This window comes from Syngnathus leptorhynchus, chromosome 17 (assembly GCF_054491065.1).
Source record: "Syngnathus leptorhynchus isolate UIUO chromosome 17, UIUO_Slep, whole genome shotgun sequence".
Lineage (NCBI taxonomy): Eukaryota > Metazoa > Chordata > Actinopteri > Syngnathiformes > Syngnathidae > Syngnathus > Syngnathus leptorhynchus.
Window position 1 is genome coordinate 5,400,721 of NC_141211.1, and position 25,838 is coordinate 5,426,558.

The 25,838-nt window shown below is 40.5% G+C and overlaps 1 protein-coding gene across 2 annotated transcripts; it reads left to right on the forward strand.

Annotated features, from left to right (window-relative positions):
• The first annotated feature begins 3 nt into the window (after window positions 1-3).
• Window positions 4-25,133, forward strand: srrm3 (serine/arginine repetitive matrix 3). 2 transcript variants are annotated; one of them, XR_015068778.1, is made up of 16 exons: window positions 4-54; window positions 147-337; window positions 9,889-10,205; window positions 12,163-12,258; window positions 13,483-13,578; window positions 13,862-13,942; window positions 14,111-14,179; window positions 15,104-15,139; window positions 15,435-15,485; window positions 15,743-15,850; window positions 16,039-16,189; window positions 21,635-21,900; window positions 22,779-23,018; window positions 23,091-23,222; window positions 24,166-24,292; window positions 24,882-25,028. XR_015068778.1 is itself a non-coding variant. In XM_085936671.1 (15 exons), the coding sequence occupies exons 3-15, from the start codon at window positions 9,901-9,903 to the stop codon at window positions 25,120-25,122; spliced, it is 1,872 nt and encodes a 623-aa protein (XP_085792797.1). In that variant the 5' UTR covers window positions 4-54; window positions 147-337; window positions 9,889-9,900; the 3' UTR covers window positions 25,123-25,133. The 2 variants fall into 2 exon arrangements, 1 of the variants encoding a protein (XP_085792797.1); XM_085936671.1 differs by lacking the exon at window positions 24,166-24,292 and having other exon boundaries at window positions 24,882-25,133.
• Window positions 25,134-25,838: the final 705 nt, after the last annotated feature.

Sequence of the window (25,838 nt, forward strand, 5' to 3'; positions counted from 1 at the left end):
CCAAGGAAACACCGGCACGTCTTAATTCTTCCAGTAGAGGTCACTATCACAGAGGTACGTATTCCCCTTCCACTGAACCTCCCCTTCGACAGAGGGCGCTGTCTGGTGAAAAGCATTCAATTCCCCTTCTTTTGCCTTGCCCTCAGCTCCACGGTGAGCTGTCCAGTTCAGCACCACAAGCCGAGCACAGGCAGCGGGGACGCGCTAATGCCGCAAAGGAGGAACGAAGAGGATCAAGCCACGGCTCAACATCAGGACCCGGTCTACAAGATTGCCGAACACATATCGATTGCGGCTTGGGACGTCTGCGACTCCGTAGCCGAAGACTGCAGGAACGGTAAGAGTTTTTCCGAAGAATCTTAAATTGCATCAAGTGTATTGTGGCATTATTAGGATAATGATCGAGTGTTACCGAAGGAGGTATTATCTTTTTTTTTTTTACGCCCGCCCGGTAAGACTGTTGAGTATTAGTTTTGCTTGACAAAGGGGGGCGACACGGAGACTCGTCGTATTGATGCCACAAGCTCCCCTCACCCAGATGGTGCGGTTCTATCGCTCGTCCATGTTTCGCAGCCTCCCCGCGGCCAGCTGCCGCTTCATTGTCAACACGCCCGCCCCCTCCCCTTTCGCCCCCCCCCCCCCCGTTTGCCTCCCCCCTCCGCCTCCAGCCACGGGACATGTCACATCTTTCTTTTTGACCGAGTTAAATGAAAGCAGCCCGTGCGGTTGCAAATCTCTACAAACGCTATGTGGCAAACGCACTCCCACTCTGCACTCCAAATAGTGCAAGATACTTGAATAATAATAATAATAATAATAATAGCTGGAATATTTTTTTTGAATAGGGTTACTTCAAAATATCACAGTTCTATGGAGCTCCTACTTGAATTGAATTGATTAATCTTTTAGATTAACCTGAGATTAGCAGCAATCGAGCACATCTACTTCTGTAGTGTCTCCAGTTGTTCTCCTGCATTCAAGCATCACTCTGGCAGCCTCAAACTGCTCCTCCTCCTCCTGTCCTACTTCCCTCCTCTCAGGAAAGGGAGGTCACAGGGAACATTTAAGCGGCTGGCATTGGAGGAGCAGCGGGAGAGCCCTCTGCTAATTCAAATAGATGGAGATGTGTGGGGAACATTCGTCAGCTCAGCCTCTACTTAAATCTACAACTGAGTGCCACGGGGCTTTATGCCTTCACATCAGGTGGTAGCTTCTTTAGATTTTGTCTGAAAGGATTGCCGGTATGTGGGAGAGGATGAAGGGCAATATTTTTAGTGCTGTGACTGTAAAGGTTATATTTAAAAAAAATATATATATATATATATATATGTATATATGTATCTGGAGAAAACCAAATTTCAGCCTTTCATGGTTCTGTCTCGTTGCTGCCAACCTACTCGCAAGGATTGCCACAAGAAAATCCAACATCTCTCTTCTAGCAAGCTGGTCTCATAGGCTGACAAAATAGCAAGGCAATCTTTCCGTGTTTAGACGTTCCCATTTCTAATGGTCCCTCGTGCTCCCATATTTTGTGAAGTCGTCACCCAAACGCACACAGAAACAGGCGCTTTCTCTGCTGTCACAGCGTGTTTTTGATGTTGATGTTATCTTACTTCAGACCGCTTTGCTTCGCACTGTATCTGAGTGTAGGCTGGTAAATGGGAATTTACAGCCCTGTTTTTTTTTTTCTTTTCAGACTAAATGTCCAAAAATAGAACAGATGCTCCGATACTAAATATGTCTAACAGAAACTGAGTATTAACATTTAAGTGGTTTATGGTCAGCACATCTTTATTTTCCTATTTATTATTATTATAATTATTATTATGTGGACACATCTTTACTGGTGGTTGGCATTATATTTACTTTTATACTCCCCTTAATAGAATTTATATTCAATATACTGCTTATGTTTATCTAGTGTCGTGAATATCTCGTTTTACTCCCAAGCTTGATAAACAATTCAGTCAATCAAGGAAACGCGAGACTCAGTAGTCTATTGGTCAACGTATGTCTCTTTTGTCTTTGATTGAAAACATTGCAATGAGCAAATCCCTAATTAACATGCCACGCTGAATAGCAGTTACAAGAGTCCAGCAAGAGTGTAATTGCTCCGGACGATCGGTGCCGTCTAGCTTAATGAGTGACACTTTCTCGTCGAGTGAAAGCAGCAGATGACAAAATGTCATCACAGCTGAGTAGCGCTGTGGGATACAATTCCATTTATTCATCCATGAGAGAGAAAATAGGACATAGGCTGAAAAGTGATGCTGTGAACAAAAAAAAAATAGGATGCAGAGCGTTGACCTTTCCTTTGCAATACATTATACATACTTCCGAATATTTTTGGAAATGTTTAAAGCATGGGCTCACTCGAGCGTGACTTAAACTGCACAGTAGCTTGTATCTATGGCAACCCTACACTTCAGGGGGAGTGTTAGCAGGTAATAGACATGGATAGTGGCTTGTGAATTATTTAGAAGCTTGATCAGGCATCGTGTGGCAGGCAGACGCAGCATGACTGGACCGACAGGGAGGACATGAGCTGGCTTCCCCCACGGGAATCTCGGTCTCCTCTTGGACTAAGAACAGTGAACTTATGCTTGCTTTGTAGTTCATTATATGAAGTGAGGAAAGGTAAGAATGGTTGTTTTCTGTCAATACATTCAAACAGACAAAGATATTTGAAGTTTTTTTTTTTCCTGTAAGATGTTCAATTGGAAGAAAATGAGGATAATCCAATAAATAGACAAAACAGCATTTTTGTGACAGAGTTGTTTTTCCCTTCAGCTCATCTGCTCGTCATCCATTAGCCTCCGCAGATGCTGTAGCTATGTCGTGTTTGAAAGATTCTGTTGTCAAGGGAAATTTCATGCCTTGTGCTTTTTTCCATCAGAGGAAAAAAAAAAGGGAAGAATCTATCTATCTATCTCTTTGAGGGTGCAGAGCTAAAAAGTGTGGAAGGTGCAAGGCTCAAATCATAACCTTCAAGTTTCCAGAAAGTTACTGTCAAGCCAGTCATCAAATTTCAAGCAGGTCAAGTCATTTCTCAGTTCGAGCAAATTGTAAGTCAAGTCATACAAAGCTCAAATAGGTGAAATGGTTGAATTTAATTTTCCTATGTCAATTTTTCTTATCCATATATACATATACGAATACAAGATGAAGAAAAAAAAATCTTATTGGCTTAATTATTTCAAAATATGCTATATAGCTTTCTTTATACTCCCTGTCAGCTGTTATAGGATGCAATGATTACAAATGTTTACAAAAAAAAAAAGATAAAGCAGAAGTTACTGGCTCTGCAGAGACGTATGCCAGAATGCTGTGCAGGAAACAGATGGTGATTGGGGGAGGGAAAGGGCGCTGCATAGTTAGGTGCGTTGCCTGCCTGCCTGCCTGCCTGCCTGCCTGGCCAGAGGATATTACTTACGGCAAGTCAGCATGGACACACTTCCCAGAGGATTAATACCATGTCTGAAGACGGGCTGTGGCACTGGTAGATTAGGGGGATGGGATGGGATTATGGTTGTTATTATGTGATCCATTTTTTTTATCATCTTCTAATGTTACAATTTAATTTACTTTTCGAGGTTATCCATTAATAGAAAAAACTGTTTGTGACAGAATAAGGCACAATTTGCATGATTTAAGATTCCCGTAATGTCCTATAGAAAGAAACGACAGTTGTCCTTTCTAAAATGCAGACTTTTTTTTTTTTACACTGTAGCTGCTTTCTCAATCCGGAGTTTATTTGCTCTTGGTGATGTTTCTGTTTTGTGTCTGGCCAAAGGCGATTCGTGACCTTTGAGGCGTGAGCCCACTGGAGTAGCCGTAATTCACCTGACCTTTTCTCGTGTCTACTTTCACCCTTGGCAGCTAATTTTCAGGCCGCTACCACCTCTACGGTCAGATGCGCTCCCCGGAGGACCGGCTCGCCTCAATCAAAGTAGAATACGGGGCGAGCTGACATTGTTAGTTGCTGTGGATGATTTGATTGCAAATCGCTGGTCTATTTGCAATCAAACCATCTGTCAGATTTCTCTCTGTGGAGATATCTACTAGTTCATAGTGCCTGTGTATGTCACATCATCTGTCACAACAGCTTTCAAATTTAATTCTTTGAGGCGAAAATTACTTCAAAGGAAAAAAAATCACTGCGAACGTTGACAGTATAGAAAATGAAATTTTAATGATCTGAATGGATCAAAACACTTCGCCAGACGATTGAATGGGGCTCTTGTTATTCGTGTGAAATATCAAATCAGCTTAGGTCACTGATGGGATAAATGAAATTGAAATCTACTGGAACAAAAACAATCGTGACGACACCTCTCGCTGGTATCATCACCGAATACTGTTGCAATAAAAAATCGAGAAGGCAGCAAGGTCGAGAGGTTCACGGCCAGTTTTAGAAAGCTCAACAAAATATTTTCATGTATTTTTACATTTTTGAACTAATAGGATATTTGTATCCAACTCTATTTTACAGACTCCAATATTGATTTTTCATTGTAATATGAAGCGCTGTCACATTATCTTCTCTGATCTGATCCACCACAACTTCCTTAGCCTTCTTTTGGAAAGCAACTTTATTTGCACAGTGGCTAGGATTATAACAGGATGCCTTCTCTGAAAGATGTCTTAATCCTTCGCCTCGCTCGCAGATTAGAAAAGCTTCTGCTTTTTTGAAGATCTCGCTCTCTCTCTATCGACTCTCTCCCCTGGCATGTAAACACATTTGAACACTGATCAGCTCCGAAATGTTGCTTTAGTCCGTCACATCCCAACCCCTAAAAATAAACACGCGGCCTTCCAGAGGCAAAGCGCTTTCTTATATTTATGCCTGCGTCGTCTCTGGAGGCAGAGCGGCGCCGGTCTGTTGTTACTGCGGCAGCAGCTTCAGAGCCCAAGAGCACGTAGTTCTTCCTTGACAGATGGCCGGAGGACAAAGCTGAACTCCCAGAGAGAGGTGCAATGTCCATCGTGAAGTATTTATTTATTTATTTATTTATTCGTTTTTCTTTTTAATTAATTAATTTATTTTATTTCACGTTATCGCTCTTTTTCACGCATGGCCTTTGACACAGGAGTGAGGCATTATTTAGATGGAACAGAACAGGAACAGGAGCGACATAGCAAATAAGTCGCTATTTATTTGAGCACCCATCTCACCTTCAGAGCCCAAATCTTGTTTTTTTTTTTTCCAAGAGATACGTAACCTATGCAGCCCCCACCTATCCGGTTCAGAATCCATAGATGTGTTAAGGTCATGGCAGAGCTGAGAGGACAATTGATCCAAGCCCACGTGGCATCAGTCGATTGGTTTTTCTTTTAGTAGGCATTCCTAACCCGCCAGCTGCCAATCTTCATGTTCCAACTTCATCTAGTCTCAGTTGGAGGGGAAAAAAAAAAAAAGACATAACCTTGGTGTAATCTTTCTCCTTGGGTGCAGACGTGTTTCTGGGCTGTCAGCAAACTCAATTGCAGCTCTCTCTTCCTTCATCTATGTTGTCGATATAAGATCGTATACGCATGGAATACGCTAATGATGCACCGAGGGAAGCAGGATTTGAAGGGCAGTTGACAGAAGCCTTCTCATAACTGTCCGGGATTGCTGCATTGTTGTTGTCATGGAGAGAGAGAGGGGGGGGGGGGCATATTCAAGGACATCCAATATATAATGTAACACCAGCTTTCTACAATATACAAGTATTTGAGCTCTATTTGTTTCTAATAGTTCAGAAACACAAGAGCAAATTAACAAAAAAAAATCTTCAGAGTGCAGGATCAAATTTTATTGGAGGACATTTTAGCTTGTGTCTCTTTTTCCCTTCAGACTATATAGTTAATTTTTAAGAGCACCGCTGCACTCAATTCAATTTAAAAGTGGAGGTTACCTTGGAGACATGCTTAGGCAATAGTCTGACATTCTAACTCAACTGAGCAGAACAAGTGTTTGATGAAATTAAATATTACTTTCTCCTATTGATTTTCTTCTACGCTTTTTCCTCATTTGGACAGAGTAAGCCATTCCAAGCTTTCTTGGGAAAGATTGCTCCACTTGAATATATCAGGCCAAGAAAAGTGCAGGGTAACAAATTGTAGACCGACACACAAAGTCAAAGTGATGAAAACATCAGGCCTCTTGAAATAGAGCTTTGACACACTTTGTAGTAAAAACACAGATGGCTCTTTAAGGAATGAATCCATTTGTGCTGCCAAATGAATCATAGCGCCTAAATCCTAATGAGCTTATTGTTGTCTGACTGGCTCAGCTCTCACTCTTAATTAAGCTGCAATTGTTGCAAGTTCAGCATGGTAGAGAGCTCCAATTTGGACAATGTTTCTATTCTCCATGTTGCAGTCTTATCTGGGCTCACTCTTCATCCTGCCGCCGCCGTGTCTTCCAGCTGGCTTGTGCCACCTTCATCCACTTAAGTAGCTTTCCACCGGCATCGTGTGTAAATTGCCATTCTGTTAAAATATCATTTAGAAAGACAACCAATGATAAATTGGGATGTTAATATGACTCAGTGCTCCAAATGATTGCACTGATGAAGCTGGGCAATTTTTTTTTCTGCTCCCCCCCACCCCCAAACCCCTTAACACTTTTATTTTGTCAACAACAAAAATCCCATAAGGAATATTTCTGTTTCATAGCTTCATCAAATATTTGCAAGTGTAATCTTTTGATGAACTTTTCTTGAATTTAACATAACCAAAACAAATGTACGAACGGATAGACTATGACGTTGCAGATGTTGCAGATGCAGTTGAAATCTAATGAATCTGATTTTACTGGAGGCTCGGCAACAAAAAACGCTTTCTGTATCTGTGAGCTTGGCATGTTTAATATTGCAATGTAAGTCGTTTGTCAAATGCCACAGGAAAGACTTTGTTGTTGTTGTTTTTCTGACTCAATGAAAATGAGTCACTCGTGGGAATTTAACCACGTCATTTGCCTGAAGCAAAATGACAGAGGGACTTCCCATAATTAAAACACAAGTGAACTCATAAATCATCTCACCCCCTGAATGAGTTTCATTTTACCTAAAATGATGCAATGGCAACCCATTGGCAATTCCTGCTGGAAATCCAGATTTTTAAAGGTAGGGATTGTGATCGCACCTACCGTGAGCTGACATGCGTCCGTCTGTCCATCCCTTTAAATCTGGCAGCTGATCTGGCTGCTCTCTTGAATGCTGTGCCAGCATAAGTGGGGCCAAAAGAGGACAGCATCCTCTTAGTGCAGCAGTCAGCTGACATTGGCCTCCTTTTCCTTGCTGCATTTGACTTTCTCTCGCCTGCAAGCGGAGAGATTCCATTCTATTTCTACTTATTCTGTTACAATAATGGCCGCCTTCTGGAAATATACACCCACATTGAGCTGTTGGACATTCAGATTTGAGATCATATTAAATGAATATCTGTTAAGTGCATTTTAGTTTCATCCTTAATTATTTTTTAATCTAAATTGAATTGAACCCTAACCCACATTACTAATAAATAACAGTCTCTTGCTTTAGCCATTCTTAACTCAGACAACACAAATGAAAAGATGGCTTTATTTTTTTTTTACCACTCTCTGTCAAGGTCAAAACACGATTCATTCCGCCCAGCAGCGATGACCGTCGTTCAAACACTGTAATTCAATCACAGAAGCCCAGAGTGAGTCAGCACTCAATGGACAATGCGGCAAGTCCGATTGGAGCTTTAAAACTTGGCCTTAATCGAAGAAAATGCTTCAAGTCATGTCTGTTTTTTGTCCCGTCAGAGTGGCAATCGAAAATAGAGTGCACTTAAACAAGGCTATTATAAAAGCGCTTTCGTTCTGTTTTAGCAAGAATGTCGAATTGGTGGGTTTGTTTTTCTTATGTTTTGTACAAACAAAGCAACAAATATATTTTAGTTTGTTACGACTTGAAAGACAAATGGGCGTGCGTATGTATGCACCATGCTGACACTGCTCAGCTGTGTATGATTCAAAATGCAAATTCAATTGAAAAATACATAGTAATGGATATGGCTATTTATATCGTCGTATATTGTGTAAAAAATGTGTTGCAATAAAATTAAATATAAATAAAAATCTGACTTTGGAATGGATGACGCTAAGTGGGCTTTTCAGTTATGTTTAAGAACATAAATTATGTAAGATTTCATACTAATGCCATGGAGACGTTTTCATGATTATATATTTAGATTGAAAAAAAAAAAAAGTCCTTTCCCTATATTCGCATCATATCCGTCAGTCCCTTCTCTTCTAACTCATTAGCAGATGCAAATGAGTTTTCTCTCGCTCGCAGCTTGTCCATTACGTATACGTTTCACTTTATAATTGAGCAGAAGCATTTTCTCCATCCAGCGTTTGCGTTGCAACACACAAATCCGACCATTGTCTCTCACTCCATGTAGGAAGAGACTTATTTCATGTTTTTATTTTATTCTACTTTATATCCAAACTCGGATGACACAGCAGGAGGCCCTCACAGTGACTAAACAGGATAAAAAATAAAAAAAAGGTTGAAGTCTCCTTGAATGCAGCACTGCAGATAACCTTCACTCCCTCCAGAGGACTTTCAGCTCACAAAAATATTTGCGATGATCACTTTCAGATGAGAAAATATTGTCACAGAATATCAAGTCCTAATTTCTGGTGTCATCCATCCCGCTCTGCTGAAGGCTGACTCAACTGCACTCAGCATGGCACTCAGCCTCGCTAGCAAAGCAGTCATGCAGACGCAACATAAACTAGTCGAGATAATAATGTCTGGTGTCTTCCGGTCTGGTCTCGAACGCTTTACGACAGTGATGAAGTGCCTCGGATTCTCATTTGTGGCTCCCCAATGAAAAATGAAGCCATGTTGTGGGACTCCGGAGGACCTGGAAGGCCTTTCTCCAATCACCATCTTCCACTCTGGATTTAATAGGACAATTCATCTTGATCAAAATGTCTTTGTGCCACTTAGAACAGATGAATTTGTGTTCCTGGAAAAAAAAAAACCAAAACTTTTTCATCTAATGAGCAACCGAGGTAGAAAATAACCTCTGTCAGCGTGGGAGAATAAGCTCTTATTTATGTTTAATCTTTCAGAAGTAGAAGTTGAGCCAACTATTGCAACAATTATTTAGTCAACGCCGCCAATGCGGTAAGAAGGCCAACTTTGAAAATAAACCTTATCTTAACCATTTTTTTTTTCTGAAATTGTTTCCGGCATAACTGCTGACTGGACTCATCTTTAGACGTTGTTTATTTTTAGGAAGAGTACGATCGCTGCCAGCGCTGTCGTGAGTCACGCCGGTCGACATCATCACGTCGCTTCCATCCAGTCGTGTTTGTCGTTGATGTGTTGCTCAATTGGAACGCAAATCCCGCAGCTTGTCGTGACATAACATCAAATGACAAACGATCCGCTTCTGGGCTCTTGTTTGGCGTTGAACTTTTTTTTTTTGTGGGGCCATTAGCAATTCATGTGTCCTTCATAAAATACCTCTACCAAGGTTATTATACAACCAAATCTTTCTAGATCTCTATATATTTGGTCGCAAACAAAATATTACATAAAAAAATCTGTTCAATATGCACTTATATAAGCTTCTAAATCTTTTAAAAGCTTTGCAGATCACGTTGTAATTTATTTTGCCTGTCGAAGAGTATATTTTGATCAGAGAAGATTGTGATGCTTTTTTGGATTGTAGCCATTCAGCCATTCATTTTGCATTCGACAAATATCTTAGCCTTGGCAGATGGCTGCTTTGCTTTACGTTTCTGTATTATCAAACAAGTCTTTATGAAAGAATCCCTTGGAACTCAACAACATGCGTATCTTCATAAATAAATCATTTTGCTGAGTCAACAATCTCTGCCCTCTTGTGTTCCCTCAGACGATAGTCATCATGTATGATGCAGCAAGGGTACCATCTCCCAAGGATGGTACAAACGGGGTGAGCAAGCCACTGGTTCCCGCAGCACGACCAGAAATGGGGGCAAGCACGGAAACGACGGGCGCAACGCCGACAACAGCCCTACAAGCAAAAAGTGAAGAAGTACAGCCAGATGAAGAAGAAGAAGAAGAAGAAGAAGAGCCTAAATCACAACCAGTTTTGGTGAAAAAGCCACGGAGGGAGATATTGGACCATGACAGGAAAAGAAGGGTAGAACTTAAATGTATGGAACTCCAAGAGATGATGGAAGAACAAGGGTAAGTTTCACACAATTTTTAGCTGTCCTCAAACCACCTATGTCCCAAATTATTCTCATGTGCTCTTGTAACAGAGAGCGAGTACAGGATTATGGGATGGAGAAGTAGAGACATGGCAAATTTGAGACACAATTAAAAGGATGGTTGGAGCCTAATTGGCATGTCGGAGTGAGTCACTGTCACTGAGTCACACATGCCTTCGTTTGACTACAATTCATTTTGCTTGTAGATTTACAATTATAGAAAACATTCAGCGCAAGAGGCCGTGCAAAAAAATTGCTGTTTCTTAACTAGCAGGTCAATGTTGTTGTTTTTTTCGGTGGAGCCACCAATTATTTAATACAAAATTGTGGAAAACTTTCTCCAAGTGCCAAATTCAAAACAGAAAAAAATAACACTCCATTTGAGAGTTAAAGCATTTCACAGTAGCACTCTTGTTGCTTGTTTAAATTGGTCCATCCTGAAATAGAAACGTGGAGGTGTTCATATTGTGCTCCTGTCTTTCTTCCCACTGCCTCTCAATCTCACTTACTACACTGCGGCAGAATTGATGGTCGCACTATTTAATGGATCCGCAACAGTCCCTGAGCTCGACTTATGGAAGCCATGTTTTCTAGCGTCAAACACACAGATAACACACGCGCACTTAATGGAGCGATAATAGCATAAATATATATATATTATATATTTATTTTGTAAAAAAAAATTAATATATTTATAATATAAAAATATGTAAAATATATATATATACAAGTTGTTGGTTTTTAATGTAGCTTTTTATCAGGTACAAGCAGCAAGCGTGCAAGGGCTATTGTAATGTGTCAAGAAGCATCTAACGCATGGTAATGTGTCATGTGCTGGTTGTGGAAGCCATGAATATAAAGTGCATGTTTCCATTGTGCTGAGGTGACAGCCGCTCGGCTGAGAGATTGGCCAAGAGCAAGAGTCGATGGTGCTGTCAAAGCCGCCGGGCCGTCTTCTAGCTATTGCAACGCTCCATCACACTCGTACTAATCTCCTTCTCCACACTGTCAATATGCTGATGGCGGCAGCTACTATAAGAAGAAATGCTTCTTTTTTTAAATCTCTGAAAAGTAAACACCCATTTTCCAACGTAAAATGAACCACTGGTTAATTCATACGAGTTGGGTTGCCACAGCGGGTGGAAGTGCCCGACTTGTTTTTGCAGGTCTTTATATGCACGACTTGTTTTGCTAACATAATCATTTGAATAAAACAATACTGGTTTTACAAGGTCGATGCCATGTAAATAAACTTGTAACGTTATTTGCGGCCCAAAACCGATCCCATCTTTCTTCATCTCCACAGGAGTCATGTTATGTGCATTTCTTTTTATTGTTTGTGTGTTCCGTGATAATGTTTGGAAAAGACGGATCATTGAAACCACCCAGAAATGACATTTTAAAACCTTTCTTAATACCTTTGATAAAAAATGGAACAAGCAAAACCCACAGACAGAATCAGCCCCGCTTAGTTGCAAATCCCTGCAGCCAGATTGTAAATCCAAAATCGTCTACAATTAAAATCATGTAAATGCACAGTATTAAATAAATACGGAATTCTATCCAAGCAATGTCATGTACATTTAACAAATGAAACGCTAAGGTCAACAAAAAAAGATGACTTGACACACTCAAGCCATTTCCCGCTACAGAGGAGTTCATGCTTCATAAAGCCGATAGCCATCAGCCATTACTCCGCCCCCTCGAAGTCATTGTGTAATATCTGGCCGCATTTTTATAATAATTATTTCTTGGAGCTCATTGGAGCTGCTCATTACTGCAGCTACAAGGGCAGAATGTGGGAAGGATGAAATTATTCTTGCAGTGGCAATACATTGAAAATATGATGACCATTGCCATGCTACTGCTTGTATTTGCACAGATCAATTAACCTTCTCCAGATGTTTTCAGCACTGGCTTCTTATTGTCTTCAGATACACCGAGGAGGAGATTCGACAGAAAGTCAGCACATTCCGACAAATGCTGATGGACAAAGAGGGGGTCATCACCAGAGATGGATCACAACCAGTGTAAGGTTTTATTTTTGCCTTCTCAGCGTTTTCACACCGCTGGTTAGCAGTACCAAGCATACTACTGGCAGAAACAAATTGGAAGTATCGAAATAGGTGACTGCTTTTATTACTTGAAATGAAAAGTAAACCTTATGAAAGCTTTGTTTTGTGTCTTGTAAATCAAATCTGACACCATAAGGTCAGCCTCAGTCAGTGTGTTTGAGCCTCCATACCTTTGGCGTTTGATTTTTGAAACTCCTATATTTTACACAGGAACTATTGATAGTGGAAACCCCTCAGCTGTGGTTTAATACATGTCTACACTAGCAAGGAAATGGCCTGGAGCAAATATGGAGGTGCTAGTACATCAATCACTTTGCCTATATCCACAATACAAATATAATCGGCTGGCCGAATGAGGGCCTGACCCTGTGTGTTCATTTTGATGCCCGTTTTTTTCAGAAGGAACACAATATGAGAAATTTGATATATTGTAATCATGGTTTTGCGTGAGGGACCATGGCTGCTTCTCTTAATTCTGCAGTATATTTGGGAAAATGACACAAAATACTCCGAGTTAAAAGCCCAATTGTCCCAAAAGCCAAGACATCTCGAAAGCAGTTTTTCTTGCTACCCAATATGCGTACCTCATTGGTCTGCTCATGCACTTAATGAAATCCAAAAATAAATTGCCTTGATGGTGGGTCCCCCGCTTTACTTTAATAGCTTCTTTTTGTGTTTTACCTCCCTTCACCCTCTTCCTTTCTTTAATCAGTTCCCCAAATGAAGGATTCTCGCCCGCAACAGATCAACCAGAATTGCTCAAATTTAAATAACCTCAACAGTCGGTCATATATATTTTTTTGGTCACAGTGCCACAGGGTAGGGAGGTTAGGTCAATAACATTGAATTCCATGAGGCAAACAATCAGTGCAATATTTTTTTTTCCCCCTCTCCTACCTTTTATTTAGCGCCTGTGGTGCCAGCAAGGTCAGATCTAATACGCAATTGGGGGAAAAAAAAAAAAAAAGTCAAGCGGGACCGTATCTACTGCAATAAATAGTCTGAGTAAACATAGTACTTGGGTAGTGTAATTTCCCCACAGACACCTTTTGTCTTTACTTATTTTTATTGTTCCTTCCTGGTGCAAATCCCACAATACATAAAAGTAAAAAAAAATCACTCAAATTCAATCTTTTTTTTTTTTTTTTTCTATTCTAAGCGTGTGCTGCCATGTTTCAGGATTAACCACACGCACTACTACCCTGAGGATGACGGCGAATTGGTTGGTGATGAAGAGGGAGACTACTATGCCGATGACTATCACAGTGACAACAGGTCGACACACGATCAAAAACTGCACACAAAATATCCTCACTAAATTCAGCAAAAAATAAATATGTACTTATGCAGCATTAATTGAATCTTTATTCTCCATCAACGATCAATTACTATACTGTGAGACCTCGGATCAAATATTAAATTGTTCTCTCCAATTGGCACTTGGTGTTGAAATGTGTTACCACGAAAAAAACGTCAAGTGCATTTAAAAGGAACTACGCTGTTCTGAATCTGACCCTTGTTAGAAATTTCTAAAAGTCTCTCTCACCCACTATTTCAGAGTCAAGAGGAAATCAAGCAGCTCTCCATCCCCTCGTCGAAAGAAACGAAAGAAGAAGAAATCTGGACGTCGGAGAAGTCGGTGAGAGGAAATCATTGATTGAGACATTCATAAAGTAGATCATCCAAGCATTTCATTGAACAACCATAGATTTTGGAACAGTGGTTGGATATCTGACTAAAAGTGACAGAAGCAATTTTGACAGCATTGTCTAGCTGGCCACATTTCTTTTCTTCTTTCCGCTGTTAGGTTTGGCAGCTCATCACCGAGCCGCAAGGAGAAGAAGAAAAAGAGTGGCAAGAAACACAAGCGTGACAGGTGTGTGTATTGATCAAGCATGCATAAAGGTAGCTATTAATGTTCAGGGATTTGAAGTCTCACTTGCTATGGAAAGGGAAGTCGATTGCCACTACAATGGCCTTTTGTGCATTTACCATATGTTGCTTACCATTTGCCTTGGCAGAGAAGACAAGAGAAAGTTGCTAAGAAAGAAAGGAATGAAAGAAAAGAAAAAGAGGCAAGACAGGAAGGAAGGTGCAGAAAAATAGTAAGGACTGGAGGTGAGAAAGAAATGAGAGAAGGTAAGACAGGAGGGGAAATTTGTGAAAGGAGCCATTGTGAATGGGAATAAAGTCACTTGTGTTCACGCCCACAATGGCGCACATGCCCCTTTTTAACTGCACCAATGCCAATAGCTCTTTCGCAGATTTCGACTGCGCCTCACGCTAGACCAAGTATAAAAATAGAGCCTTGTGACAAAAATCGTTTTTATTTTTTGTCACACTACAGCTTGAATCATGCATAGCTGCGGCGTACGCAACAATACGGGATTATTACGATGCCATAAAATTCATAGAGCGACTTGTTTGTTGGAAAAGGCTTTTGGAAAACAGTTGAGATTTGTGTAATGGGGCCATGCACTTGCTCTCAGTCGTGCAATACCACAACAATGACTTTCCGAGGATCCGCTCGTTCCCTGGTGGTTGCTGCAATAATTCACATTCTCTTCTGCAAAATAGTAACACACTTTGACCCATTTCCATTGAAACTCTAATGATCGGATGGCACTACTAGTCATTAATTGAGACCAAATATTTGAAAGTCGTTCGCCGCTAATTGAAGGTCAGTCTCCATCGTAAATTGCAACATGGAATTATGAGATTTTCCGCTTAAAACTATCTTTCCTCGAGCACACGCATGAATAATTCAGTTGTCTAATAATAACCATGTTTACTTTTCTAGGTCGCCATCAGGCTCCAGCAAAAAGAGGAGGTACAGGTATGTGTGTGTGTGTGTGTGTACTAATACAAAATCAACATGATGTGCTTGTTTTTTTTTTTTTCCCCCATCATGATCTAAAAGCTTGATGAGGACTAAAATTCCAAATCCTCTCAGAAATATGATTTCTCAATAATTGTTTTGGATCAAATTTTGCTTCAATGGTCCAAATCTACACAACATTTTGCACATTTTATTTGGTTTTGTAATTGGAATTTGGGATAGATTAGTAAAGGAAGTGATCGTCTGTTAATTATTCCATTGGTTCTTTAGCGAACTCTCACTTTTGTTTCAGGTCGGGCAGCCCAAAGGACAAACATAAAGAGAAAAATAAACAGAAAAAAAGGTGAGACACTACATTCTGTTGCTATTTTTCCAATATCTTACGTCGGATTCAGTGTTACACAGAATGTTAGAGTGTAAAACACCACTTTGCTCTTTTTTTTTTTTCCCAACTTGGCACAATCTAAAAGTATTCAGCTGTGCCTGCCCCGCTTTACATAGAGTCCAATGCATTCGACACGTGTTTCCCTTCCCTGCGGCGTACTCATCCATACAAATTCCTTCCCATTTGTGCACGTGTATTTGCGTCCGTCGATGTAGGTCCCCTACCGAGACCCCCAGAAGGAGCGCACAGCGCCAAGGCAGCTGCTACAGCAGCCGCAGCGCGTCTCTGTCATCCACCGGGAGCACCTCCAAATCTCCCAGCAGGTACGTTCCACAAATCACGCACATCTGTATAATTTTTATTTATTTTTGTCTAACACAGCGGTCGGTCTCACCCTAGTGACTCACCGGCAGCGCATTTATTTTCCATCCTCTGTGGAAGATGGGAAATAAAAATGCCACTCCTTGACCTTCATTAAATGCTTCTTCTTTTTGTGGCTTTGCTCCTCCAGACACAAGAAGGGTGGAAAGAAGGCTTCGCTATCACCGGGCCCCGACAGTCCCGCGGCTTGCCATAATGGCGACCCCACCCAGCGCGCTCACAATTGCCACAAAAGCGGCAGCAGCAGACTCAACCACACAGAGGGTGATAAGGTGCAAGATGTATGTCACCTCCTCTATTCTACTCACTTAACCCTCCCCCCTACCCTAACCTGCTCACAGTTTCTAACGTGAAATTTGATTTCTTCTTTTCATCCGTAATTCCAAGGTCACATGGTTGTCCTTGTATGTGATATGTAGAAAAAGAGCTGCCGCTTTGTAGCTGGCTTTCTTTTGACTCCTCTACCATCTTGCTCATTGTTCTTGTTTGGTGGCAGCACAGACGACGGGTCTTTGTGCGGATGTGTGTGTGTGTTTGTTCCACGTAGATGTTCTGAGCGGAGAATTTGCATACTTTTCTCACATGCCATTACGAAACAACATGATGCCGGAACAGTCACCAAAACAGCTTGTGGTTCCCTACATGTGGTCGCTTGCTGACGGATATGATGATAATAAAAGGGAGGGGAGGGGGGGAGTAGCAGGTATGACTGGCAGCGTAGACCTTTTCAGGTCAAAAGGAAAACTGAAAATGATAGCCACACTATGGAGTTTTATACTAGGGCGATCGTGATTTCAATTAATATTTTTTTTCCTAAATAAAGGCAAGATTTTTTATGTACACAGTTTTAAAACTGGACCAGTAAAGCAAAAAATATGTGTAATAATATATGTAAAAAATATATTTTGGATGAAAATTATTATCTTTGACATTTTCATTGTAGAAAGAAAATACATCCAATTTTGTGATGGACTAAATTGCTTCAAATGGAGACTGAGGGCAAAAAAAGTCATATCATAATATAAAATGATGAAATTACCTGAGAATTTGCTCTGTACCACTTTATTGTGGTTCAAGCCAGCATCTTTTCCCGGTATTTATCCTAATACATGTAGTACAAGTAGCTTTAAAAAAAACAAAAAAAAAACACTAATTAAAGCAGAACTAGGATGACAGTTTTTTTTTTTTTTTCGACACACTGCTGCCTCGTGTTTTGTATTCTTGCATGCGTCTTCCGAGGCCTCATCTGATCTCTGTCTGCTTCTGCCATTCATTCTTCTTTCTTTTCTTAGTCCTCAATCAATCGAAATGGTATTGAACAATTAATAAATGCCCCGATGTCTCTCCTGTTTTATATAAAAAGCACTCAAATGCTTTGGAGCTGCACCAAGTAGGTTAACTGGGTACGTGGAATGGTTTCTTCTTATCAATCCAGTTGTCTTTCTGTCCAAAAACAAACTCTGCTCACTCATTGATCCTCCTCTCCTCACTCGGAGGAGCATTACAGCAGGATTTGATTGATTCGGTTCTTTTCCGTGTCAGTGTGCATGTTGCCTCTAGGTGGCAGTCAGTATCTTCTCTGTTTCTCGCTGATCTTTTCTGGCTGGAGAATGGCAAACAAGCTTTGTCACTTTTGGGATGTAGTAAAGAGCCATTGGGAGAGCCTTTTAATATTCCGAGCATCTTAGCAACCACTCGTCGGTGTTGTTAACCTCCAACAAAAGGTTGTGCGAGTATTCCGGGATGAAATGAATTTATTACTGCAGCTGTGTGGTTTTGCCACCCTGTTTGTTTGTTTCTAGACAGGTTCAGTTTTTGTTTTTTTTGCCCCTTGACCTATGTTTGGCTCTGTCTCACTCCAAGAAATTGCTGGATGCTTCTCAGTTGGGGCTGCGCTTGACCAGCGATAGGGAAATTGGCAATCAATGAATTTGATATTGGGAAAAAAATCAAATTAACAATCTAAGTTTTTTCCCCCCCATCATTACAGTTGCTTGTAATCGGTTGTACAGGCTATAAATCACACTAATGGTCTTTATAATTTTCATTTTTATGTCACAGAATCAAAAAAAATAATTGAAATGCAACATTTAAGGACTAAATACCTTTTTGTTCCTCTATGAATAATTTTGTGAGCATATACCAGTACAGATCGTGCATAAGCATCCAGGGATGAAAGTGAAACACTGCCAAACAAACAAATGATGCGGGTCAACTTGTCAACACACACTTTTATTATTAATATGGATTTTGTATTTTAAAGGGACCCAAGCCATTTTGTAATGTGTTTCTCTGTCACCTACATTTAAAAGCATCGGCTGAATTTGTTTGGAATCATTTCCTTCGTAGTGGATAGGGAGTTATTCCAAACAGTTTTATTATTCCATTGAAAGTTTGAATTAAAAGAAAAAAAAAAGAGACACATGACCAAAAATAGAAGCTGACATCGAAACAGAACTGTAGTATTGATAGTCGTAGTCGCAGTAGTAGATGTAGGGCCAAATATGACTGGGGTCCCTTTACAATGTATCGACTTGCGCAAGCTCATATTAGCAGCGACACTTTTCCTCCTCCTCATCTGTGCCATGTGACTCACAGCTGACTCTTGTCGCATTTTTTTTTTTCCTTCCCACATATCTTTCATATTTGCCAGCTCTGCCTGCACACCTTACCTTACCTTACCTTACCTTACCTTACCTTACCTTACCTTACCTTACCTCACCTCACCTCACCTCACCTCACCTCACCTCACCTCACCTCACCTCACCTCCCCTCCTTTCACCCTTCCACTACGATGATGATTAACTACTTTCTATCCCCTCCCTTGTTTGAATACAAATATGGCTGCATTTGTACAAGCGAAAAAGACAAAGCAAATCATGTAGTTTCCAGAATCATCCTAATTTTCCATCTGGATTTTTATTTCTCTTCATTTTATTTATTTATTTTTTTTTGTGGGGGGGGGGGCTGGTGTTGAGTTGTCGTGAGTCTCTGGTGGAAAATGTAGCTTTGATACTAAAAGAGGTCATTGTCTTCTTCCCATATCGCTGCGGAGAACATTCCCTCCTCTTGTGTTTTTTTTTTTCTTTGTTTCCTTGTTTTGTTGATATTGCATCCGTGTCACTGATTGAAACGGAAGGTAGGTAACGCTTTGCCTACGCTACGCACGTGATCTTAATGCAGATGAGAATGTGACAAGCACCCTAGCCTGAGTGACGTCAATGTTTCTCTCTTTCTCTCTGTTGTTTACGAGTGGCCTTTTAAAAACTTTTTTTTTTTTTTTACTTCATCGATTATGATTTCACTCTTGAAGGTTTTATTATGTACTCAAAGGTCTGATTTTTTTTTTTTTCTTTTTCTTTCTGCGCCTCAATTTCATTGTCAAGCCTGGTATTTTGGTCGCGCTCCCTGGTCCATTTTCTCTTTCTCCATTTTTTAGATTACGGTATTTGATTTGTTTTCTGTCTGGAGGACAGAGCATCTGTTTGACAGAGGGATCACACAGAAATAATCACATGAGATCCAATACAAGGGCTGTATAAAACAAATGTATGGTTTTGTTTTGATTGTCTTTTGCTAATTAGTCAGTATAGTGGGCTTTCCGGTTGAATTCATTCATTCTAAGCAAAACCCCCAAAAAATGGATGAAGAACTTGCAGGTCGGGGGACTCGCTGTCATTGTGGTGCTATATATTTCGTATTAATAAAGTAGAATCTTAATTAAATGTAATGAGGGCAGGGTTTGTCTGTGACCTACTTTTTGTGGCTTTAAAACAACCAATAGAGTGGAAATTGTTAATGTTTTAAAGTTAATGTTTTAAAGTTTATTCAAACTGACCTCACTCGTGCACTTCTCTTTTTCTCAATTGGATTCCATTGACCCCCAAAACAAAATATATATATAATGGACCAAAAAAAAGCATGCATGAGAGAAAGCTGGCTTCATAAATATGAAAAGATCGATGTGATATTTCGAGCTGCATGCTTACGGCTGTTCTATGCTTTCCATTGTCTCTGATAGGACCCTAATTGTGAAATTGCTAGTGCTAATTTGTGACATTTCCCTTTTTTGTTTTCTTTGTTTACAAACAGCACGCAATGGAGTAGTGTGAGTAGCCGTAAAAAAAGGTGTCATCACATGACACACGACTTGCTCTTTTTTATTCTTTTATTGTTTTTATGGACGTGGGGTGTTTTTTGATGCAATTGTAACATTATTACTAAGTTAGCACGCTGGGTTATGCTGCAGATATTTCTATGCCCAACAGAAAAAATATTTTGATTTGAAATGTTTCAAACATTCTTGTTTCCTTTGTATGATTAATTGCGCTCTTGTGTTGGATCTCACATATGTCCAATAGTGTCAACATTTGATAATCATTTCATTTCTGCCTTTGGTCTTGAGATTTTACTTTGGCTTTTAAGATCCAGGTGGTCCTGGAAAGGGCGTTTATTCAAATTGTTTAAATGATCTCTTTGTGAATAATCCAAAACATTACACTCAAAATATCACATTTGTTGTTGAAAGAGGCCGATATATTTCCAATAACCGAAAATCAACGTGTTCAGACGATAAATATCTGATGTTTGCAATGACATAACAAAACAGTTTTTTACTGGTTGTATCGCAAAAGCTCCCTGGAGACACCAAATTTGACACAAACACACGGAATTCAAAAGTTGTCCGAGTGAATTGGGGGAAAATGGTCAAAAGTGCCGTGCCGTTCCCGGCTGAGGAAAGACTCCACGTGTGAGGGAGGCCGTCATGGTTTTCCTCTTTGCTTTGACTTCTTTTCCATTGATGTCCATGCACACACACACACACACACACACACACACACACACACCTTGTCAGGGAAGGCTTTTGTGTCTTTTTCTCTTGCATTTTGTGAATCTAATGATGCACTTATGTTGCCCCACTTTTCCCTTTTCTTCATACCTTACCTACTAAAGGAGGGAATACCACTTTATTGGTAAGTGGATGCTAACCAGAAGGGAGTTAAACAAGAATAACCATTTCAAAAAAAAAAAAAAAATGGGTCGCTGTTCACATGTCAGCACTTGTCCTCAGGGGGAAAAAAAAAAATCCAGAAAGAGAAAATTGAGTAGCAGATGATTTTTGTTTCTGATTCGACTGATTGAATAATTGTGATCTTTATTTTGTTCCCTCCATTTCTGTGATGTTCCGTCCAGTTGTCTTCTCTTTCTGTTTACTTTCATTTCTTTGACATCATGACTTTAAAATATAAACAATTCCTCGTTGTTGTTTTTCTCTCTCTCTCTCTCTCTCTCTCTCTACACTATCTGTAGCTCTTTACTTTCTCTCTCTTTTTTTTTGGGTTCACTTTTTTGGTATTTCTTCCTCTCCTCCTTCTCCTAGTTTTGTTTAGTTTGTTTTTGCGGTTATGATTTCTTCAACTCATTATGGTTTTGCATGCCAAGTATTGCATGTGCTGCACCATAGAGGACTATCTATCTATCTATTTATCTATCTATCTATCTATCTATCTATCTATCTATCTATCTATCTATCTATCAATCTATCTATCCATCTATAAGCCATACGGAGAAAACTTTAGATCTTTTTCTTTCTGATGTTACATTCTTTTGGTACACCGTAGCACGCAGAAAACTGAAAATGCCTAAACATTCTAATGCTCCTTTGTCCTTTTTTTCCCCCCTCTCTCCCCTTTTTTTTGTTTTATTTTCTCATCATTTCTTTCCAGAAGCTCCGCATAGCGGCCACCGGCTCCGCGAGCATCCAATCCGCTTTACCCAAAGAGCAGAAGCTCCATAGCGCCTCCAGCAGGAGCAAATCGGTGCAGATGTGCACCACAGGTGAAGGTGGAAGCGAGGACAGCGTGAGCAGCAGGAGAGCCGCTCAGCGAGGACGCAATAAAAGCTGCCACTCTCCTGCTCACAGCAGCGACTCGGCACGTTCGCACCACAACCACACTCACAGAGGAGGGAGGAGCGGCCGCCATCAGAGAAAGTATGGAGCAAGTTTGAAGCATCAATCTGCCCTTCCACATACACACAATCATGAGAGCACATTGTCGCTGTCCTTGAGCTCAATGTTTTCAGATGCTTGCTTGACTTTATTTTCAGATGACTACCTTAAAAACTAAATGCAAATACCGTATTTTCCGGACTATAAGGTGCACCTAAAAAACAAAAATTTTCTCAAAAGCCGCCTTATAGTCCGGTGCACCTTATATATGGACCAAATTCCTAAATTTAAACTGGCCCGAAGCATTGTGTCATGAAAACAATCATAAGTGGCCCGCTGAAGACTATGAATCATGAATCAAAACGACTATAGATCATTATTTTGTGATTATAAACTAATTTGTTGAGTCTGAAGTTGAAATAAAAAGATCAAATGGAGAATGATTTGATTTGAATTAAAAATCTGACATGATGCATTAATGGTGCGCCTTGTAGTCCGGTGCGCCTTATATAAGGACAAAGTTTGAAAAAGTTTTTTCATTGAAGGTGCGCCTTATAGTCCGGAAAATACGGTACATGAAACATGAATTCCAAGATCTGGATTAAAAAAATTAATAAATAGTGACGCATTAGAATTAAAATTTATGCAGAAAATATAACCTATCACCTGTATGCATAATTATATATCATAGACATCATGAAAGTGATTTAAATGTAAAGATTTGTCCATCCATTTGCCTACACGGAGATCTTTTTCTGGGGTTGTGGAGAACTGCGGCCCTTTCTGGAACTAAAGGTACGGCGTTTGGAATGGACTAGACACTATTTTCTGCCCGATATATCCGCCACGCTTTGTTTCCGTGGTCCATGAAACGAAGGTCCTGCTTTACTTACACAAAACTGTGTGCTTTCCTTCCTCAGGACGAAAAGCAGTCATTCCTCCAAGCGTCACCATCGCTCCGGTCGAGGTCAAGCGCACAACCGGAGCCCGTCGGCTTCGCCGGGCCGCCGCTCTCGCACGTCCAGCAGAAAGAAAGAAGTATCGCGGAGCAAACACAGACATCGCAGCAGCTCTTGGAGCAGCGGACACTCGTCGCTTGCGCACAGGGACCGAGGCGTCAGCAAGATCAAATCTCCTCACAATAGACAGAACACGTCCAGGTGAGGACACACTTCACTCTCTCCTCCTTCGGTTTTTCTTGTCACGCTGACCGGGCTCCCCGTGTCACGTAGAGAGAGGGATAGCCCCAACCGCTGCGACAGCGACGCAGACAGCCGGGCCCGCCGCCGTTCTCGGAGTTACTCGCCCATTCGCAAACGGAGGAGAGATTCCCCCAGTTTCATGGAGGCTCGCAGGATTACCAGGTAACGCAAATCTTCTGGATGCGCCTTGACAATCGAGAAGATGCGCTTCAACTGAAGCCTCTCGGGTTTTATTTACTAGATGTTTGTAAGGTGCCGAAAGTAATGGGACAGTGGACCTAATTTGAATGCAAATGAAATCAAAGTGGAAAGGCTTCTGTTAAAGCCCATCTTGTCGGTTTTATTTCAGATCCATTGTGTTGGTGTTTACAGCTAAAAAGATGACCAACATTTATGGATTTTTATAGATGGGTTCACGAGGTACAAAAAAGGTTTATTTGAAACTTTCCCACAGACTTCATGTACTACAAGTCTGTCGTTAGCGGGAGCTGACGTATAAGTTTACACACGACTCACCAAAAAAGGGATTGCGTTAGGAAATATTTTTTATTCAGCTACTTGTTGGGGAAAAGCGTAAGACAAACATAAAGTAGCGAGCAGCAAGTTTGGTCAAATTAAGTTCAAGTAAAGGTTATAGTGTATTTTAGGTTCATCCTGAAATTTCACCCCTGACTTTTTGTTTTATGTTTAATCTCCATCAAATAAAAATAACAGCAGGGAAATGAACCTTCAAATATATTTATTTACATATCAAATGGCCAGCGGAGCAATTCTAATTGTAATTTGAAAAAAAAAAAAAGTGCTTTTCTAGTTTTTTAATCTGTAAAACGATTTAAGATTGCAGAAACTTGATCGAGTAAAGATATCACACAAACTAAACATACAATTTGTTTTATTTCAAATAAATGAGGCCGACAAACTGTAAGTACACTGTTTGTTTTTTATGGAGTCAAACTTAGCCTCTGCTGTTAGCTACTTTAGATGCACTTTGTTTTGATTATTATTATAAGCTAGCTGTGCCAGCCCATGGTGTAAATAGACAAATATCAATGAATGTAAAAAAAAAAAAAAAAAAAGTCAAATATGCTGTCATTTTTCACTCCAGCCTTTAAAGGTTCCGATGCCAAAACAACGAGATGCTGCCGGCCAGTTGCCGTGGTAACTGTTGCTGTGCAGTAGGACCCTGCTAGTCTGACTCCTGGAGCTTGACTGAGCAGTAAAACACCTCCAGAGTAAACCTGGCTTCCTCCAGTTTTTTTTTTTCCCTCTCTCTCTCTCCTCCTCCTCCACATTCTTTGTGAAATTCACAGCAACTCTGCCCACTCACTAATATCAATCAGAAACACTATCAAGGTTCTTTCTTGCTCTTGCTTGTGCGTTGCCATGATGGAAGTGATTTGCAAGTGCTTTATAGGAGCAATACCTTGATAGCGTTCTACTAACCAATTGGCGGGCTGTGGATTTGGTGACTGGGCCTTGTTAATCCAACCACTTATCATGTCACAAAAGGCAAAATAAAATCACACGTGGGTGTCATCTTAATCATCTGAAGCAAATTCAGACTAACCACGCTATTGTTGACTACCGGTGTTCTTCCTGGTGATAATTACTCTCAGAAACATTTCGCTATTAACGAGTCACCTAACGAGCTTTTCTCTTCTGAGTGTGAGCTTGTTTTAACACACATTGCCGCTCTCTTTTAGCTCCCGACCTGGTCACAACCATCTAACAATGATTTGGCTTGAGTAAATATGAACAAGAAATGGTTTTGATTTGACGCTGATTTTTAACATGCGTTTTCCGCTCGCCCTCCTCCAACAGTGCTCGGAAACGTCCCATCCCGTACTACCGTCCGAGCCCGTCGACGTCCAGCTACGACAGCAGCCCCTCGCGCTCCAGCCGCAGTCGCAGCTACAGCAGCTACAGTCCGAGTCGCAGCAGGAGTCGAAGCAGGAGCAGGAGTCGAAGTCGTAGTCGCAGCTGGAGTCGCAGTCGCAGCTGGAGTCGCAGTCGATCTCGTAGTTATTCCAGCCACAGCAGCTACGACAGTCCAGGCTTCTGAGGGTAACCTTCGGGGAGGGGGGGGGGGGGGGTCATGTCCAGAGTCCAATTCCATTTGACCCTGTCTGCTTCTATAATGTGATCAAATAATTTCCAAGTATTTGGCCAATGACAGTCACTAAGACACAGAAAAGTCATGGTTTTAAAATAAAAACATTCAAATGAAGCACTACATTTAAAAGGCTTCAAAAACAGAAGCATTTAGTATCCTTTCAAAATTACAGACAGTATCCTTGACACACCCACAATAATGAAAATCTGTTGGAAATAACCACATATTTGATAGTTCTATCCCTTTATCTTTAAAATTTCAAATCCATTGCTGCGGTATTTCAATCTTTCTCCCAAATCAGTTCATACATGAAATTTCGATTTGGTAGAGCCCTTGAACAAATCTTGCTATTTTCAGCATGTTCTTTCACTTCTTTTAAAAAAAAGAACCAAAAGTAAATAGGTACTTTCATATATATATATATAGATACTGTATGTATACATTAAAAATAAGTGCCGAGTATCCTACAGATAATATGAAAAAGCCACCATTTAGTCCCGCCCCCCTCCCTAAAATGAGCAGCAAGATCAATGAAAGAACAAAAGAGGACAAAATAACTTTTTTTATGCTTCAAAGTTACATTTTATGTTTGTCTGTATAGATTTCTTCTGGCTTTGTAAACTATGCACTGTATACTTCATTAAGTTGCAAGAATCCAGGTGACA

Coding starts and splice junctions, on each gene's coding strand:
- srrm3 (XM_085936671.1), top strand. CDS start 9,901: ATGTATGATGCAGCAAGGGTACCATCTCCCAAGGATGGTACAAACGGG. Junction 15,486..15,742: donor AAAAATAAACAGAAAAAAAG/GTGAGACACTAC, acceptor CCGTCGATGTAG/GTCCCCTACCGAGACCCCCA. Junction 15,851..16,038: donor ACCTCCAAATCTCCCAGCAG/GTACGTTCCACA, acceptor TTGCTCCTCCAG/ACACAAGAAGGGTGGAAAGA.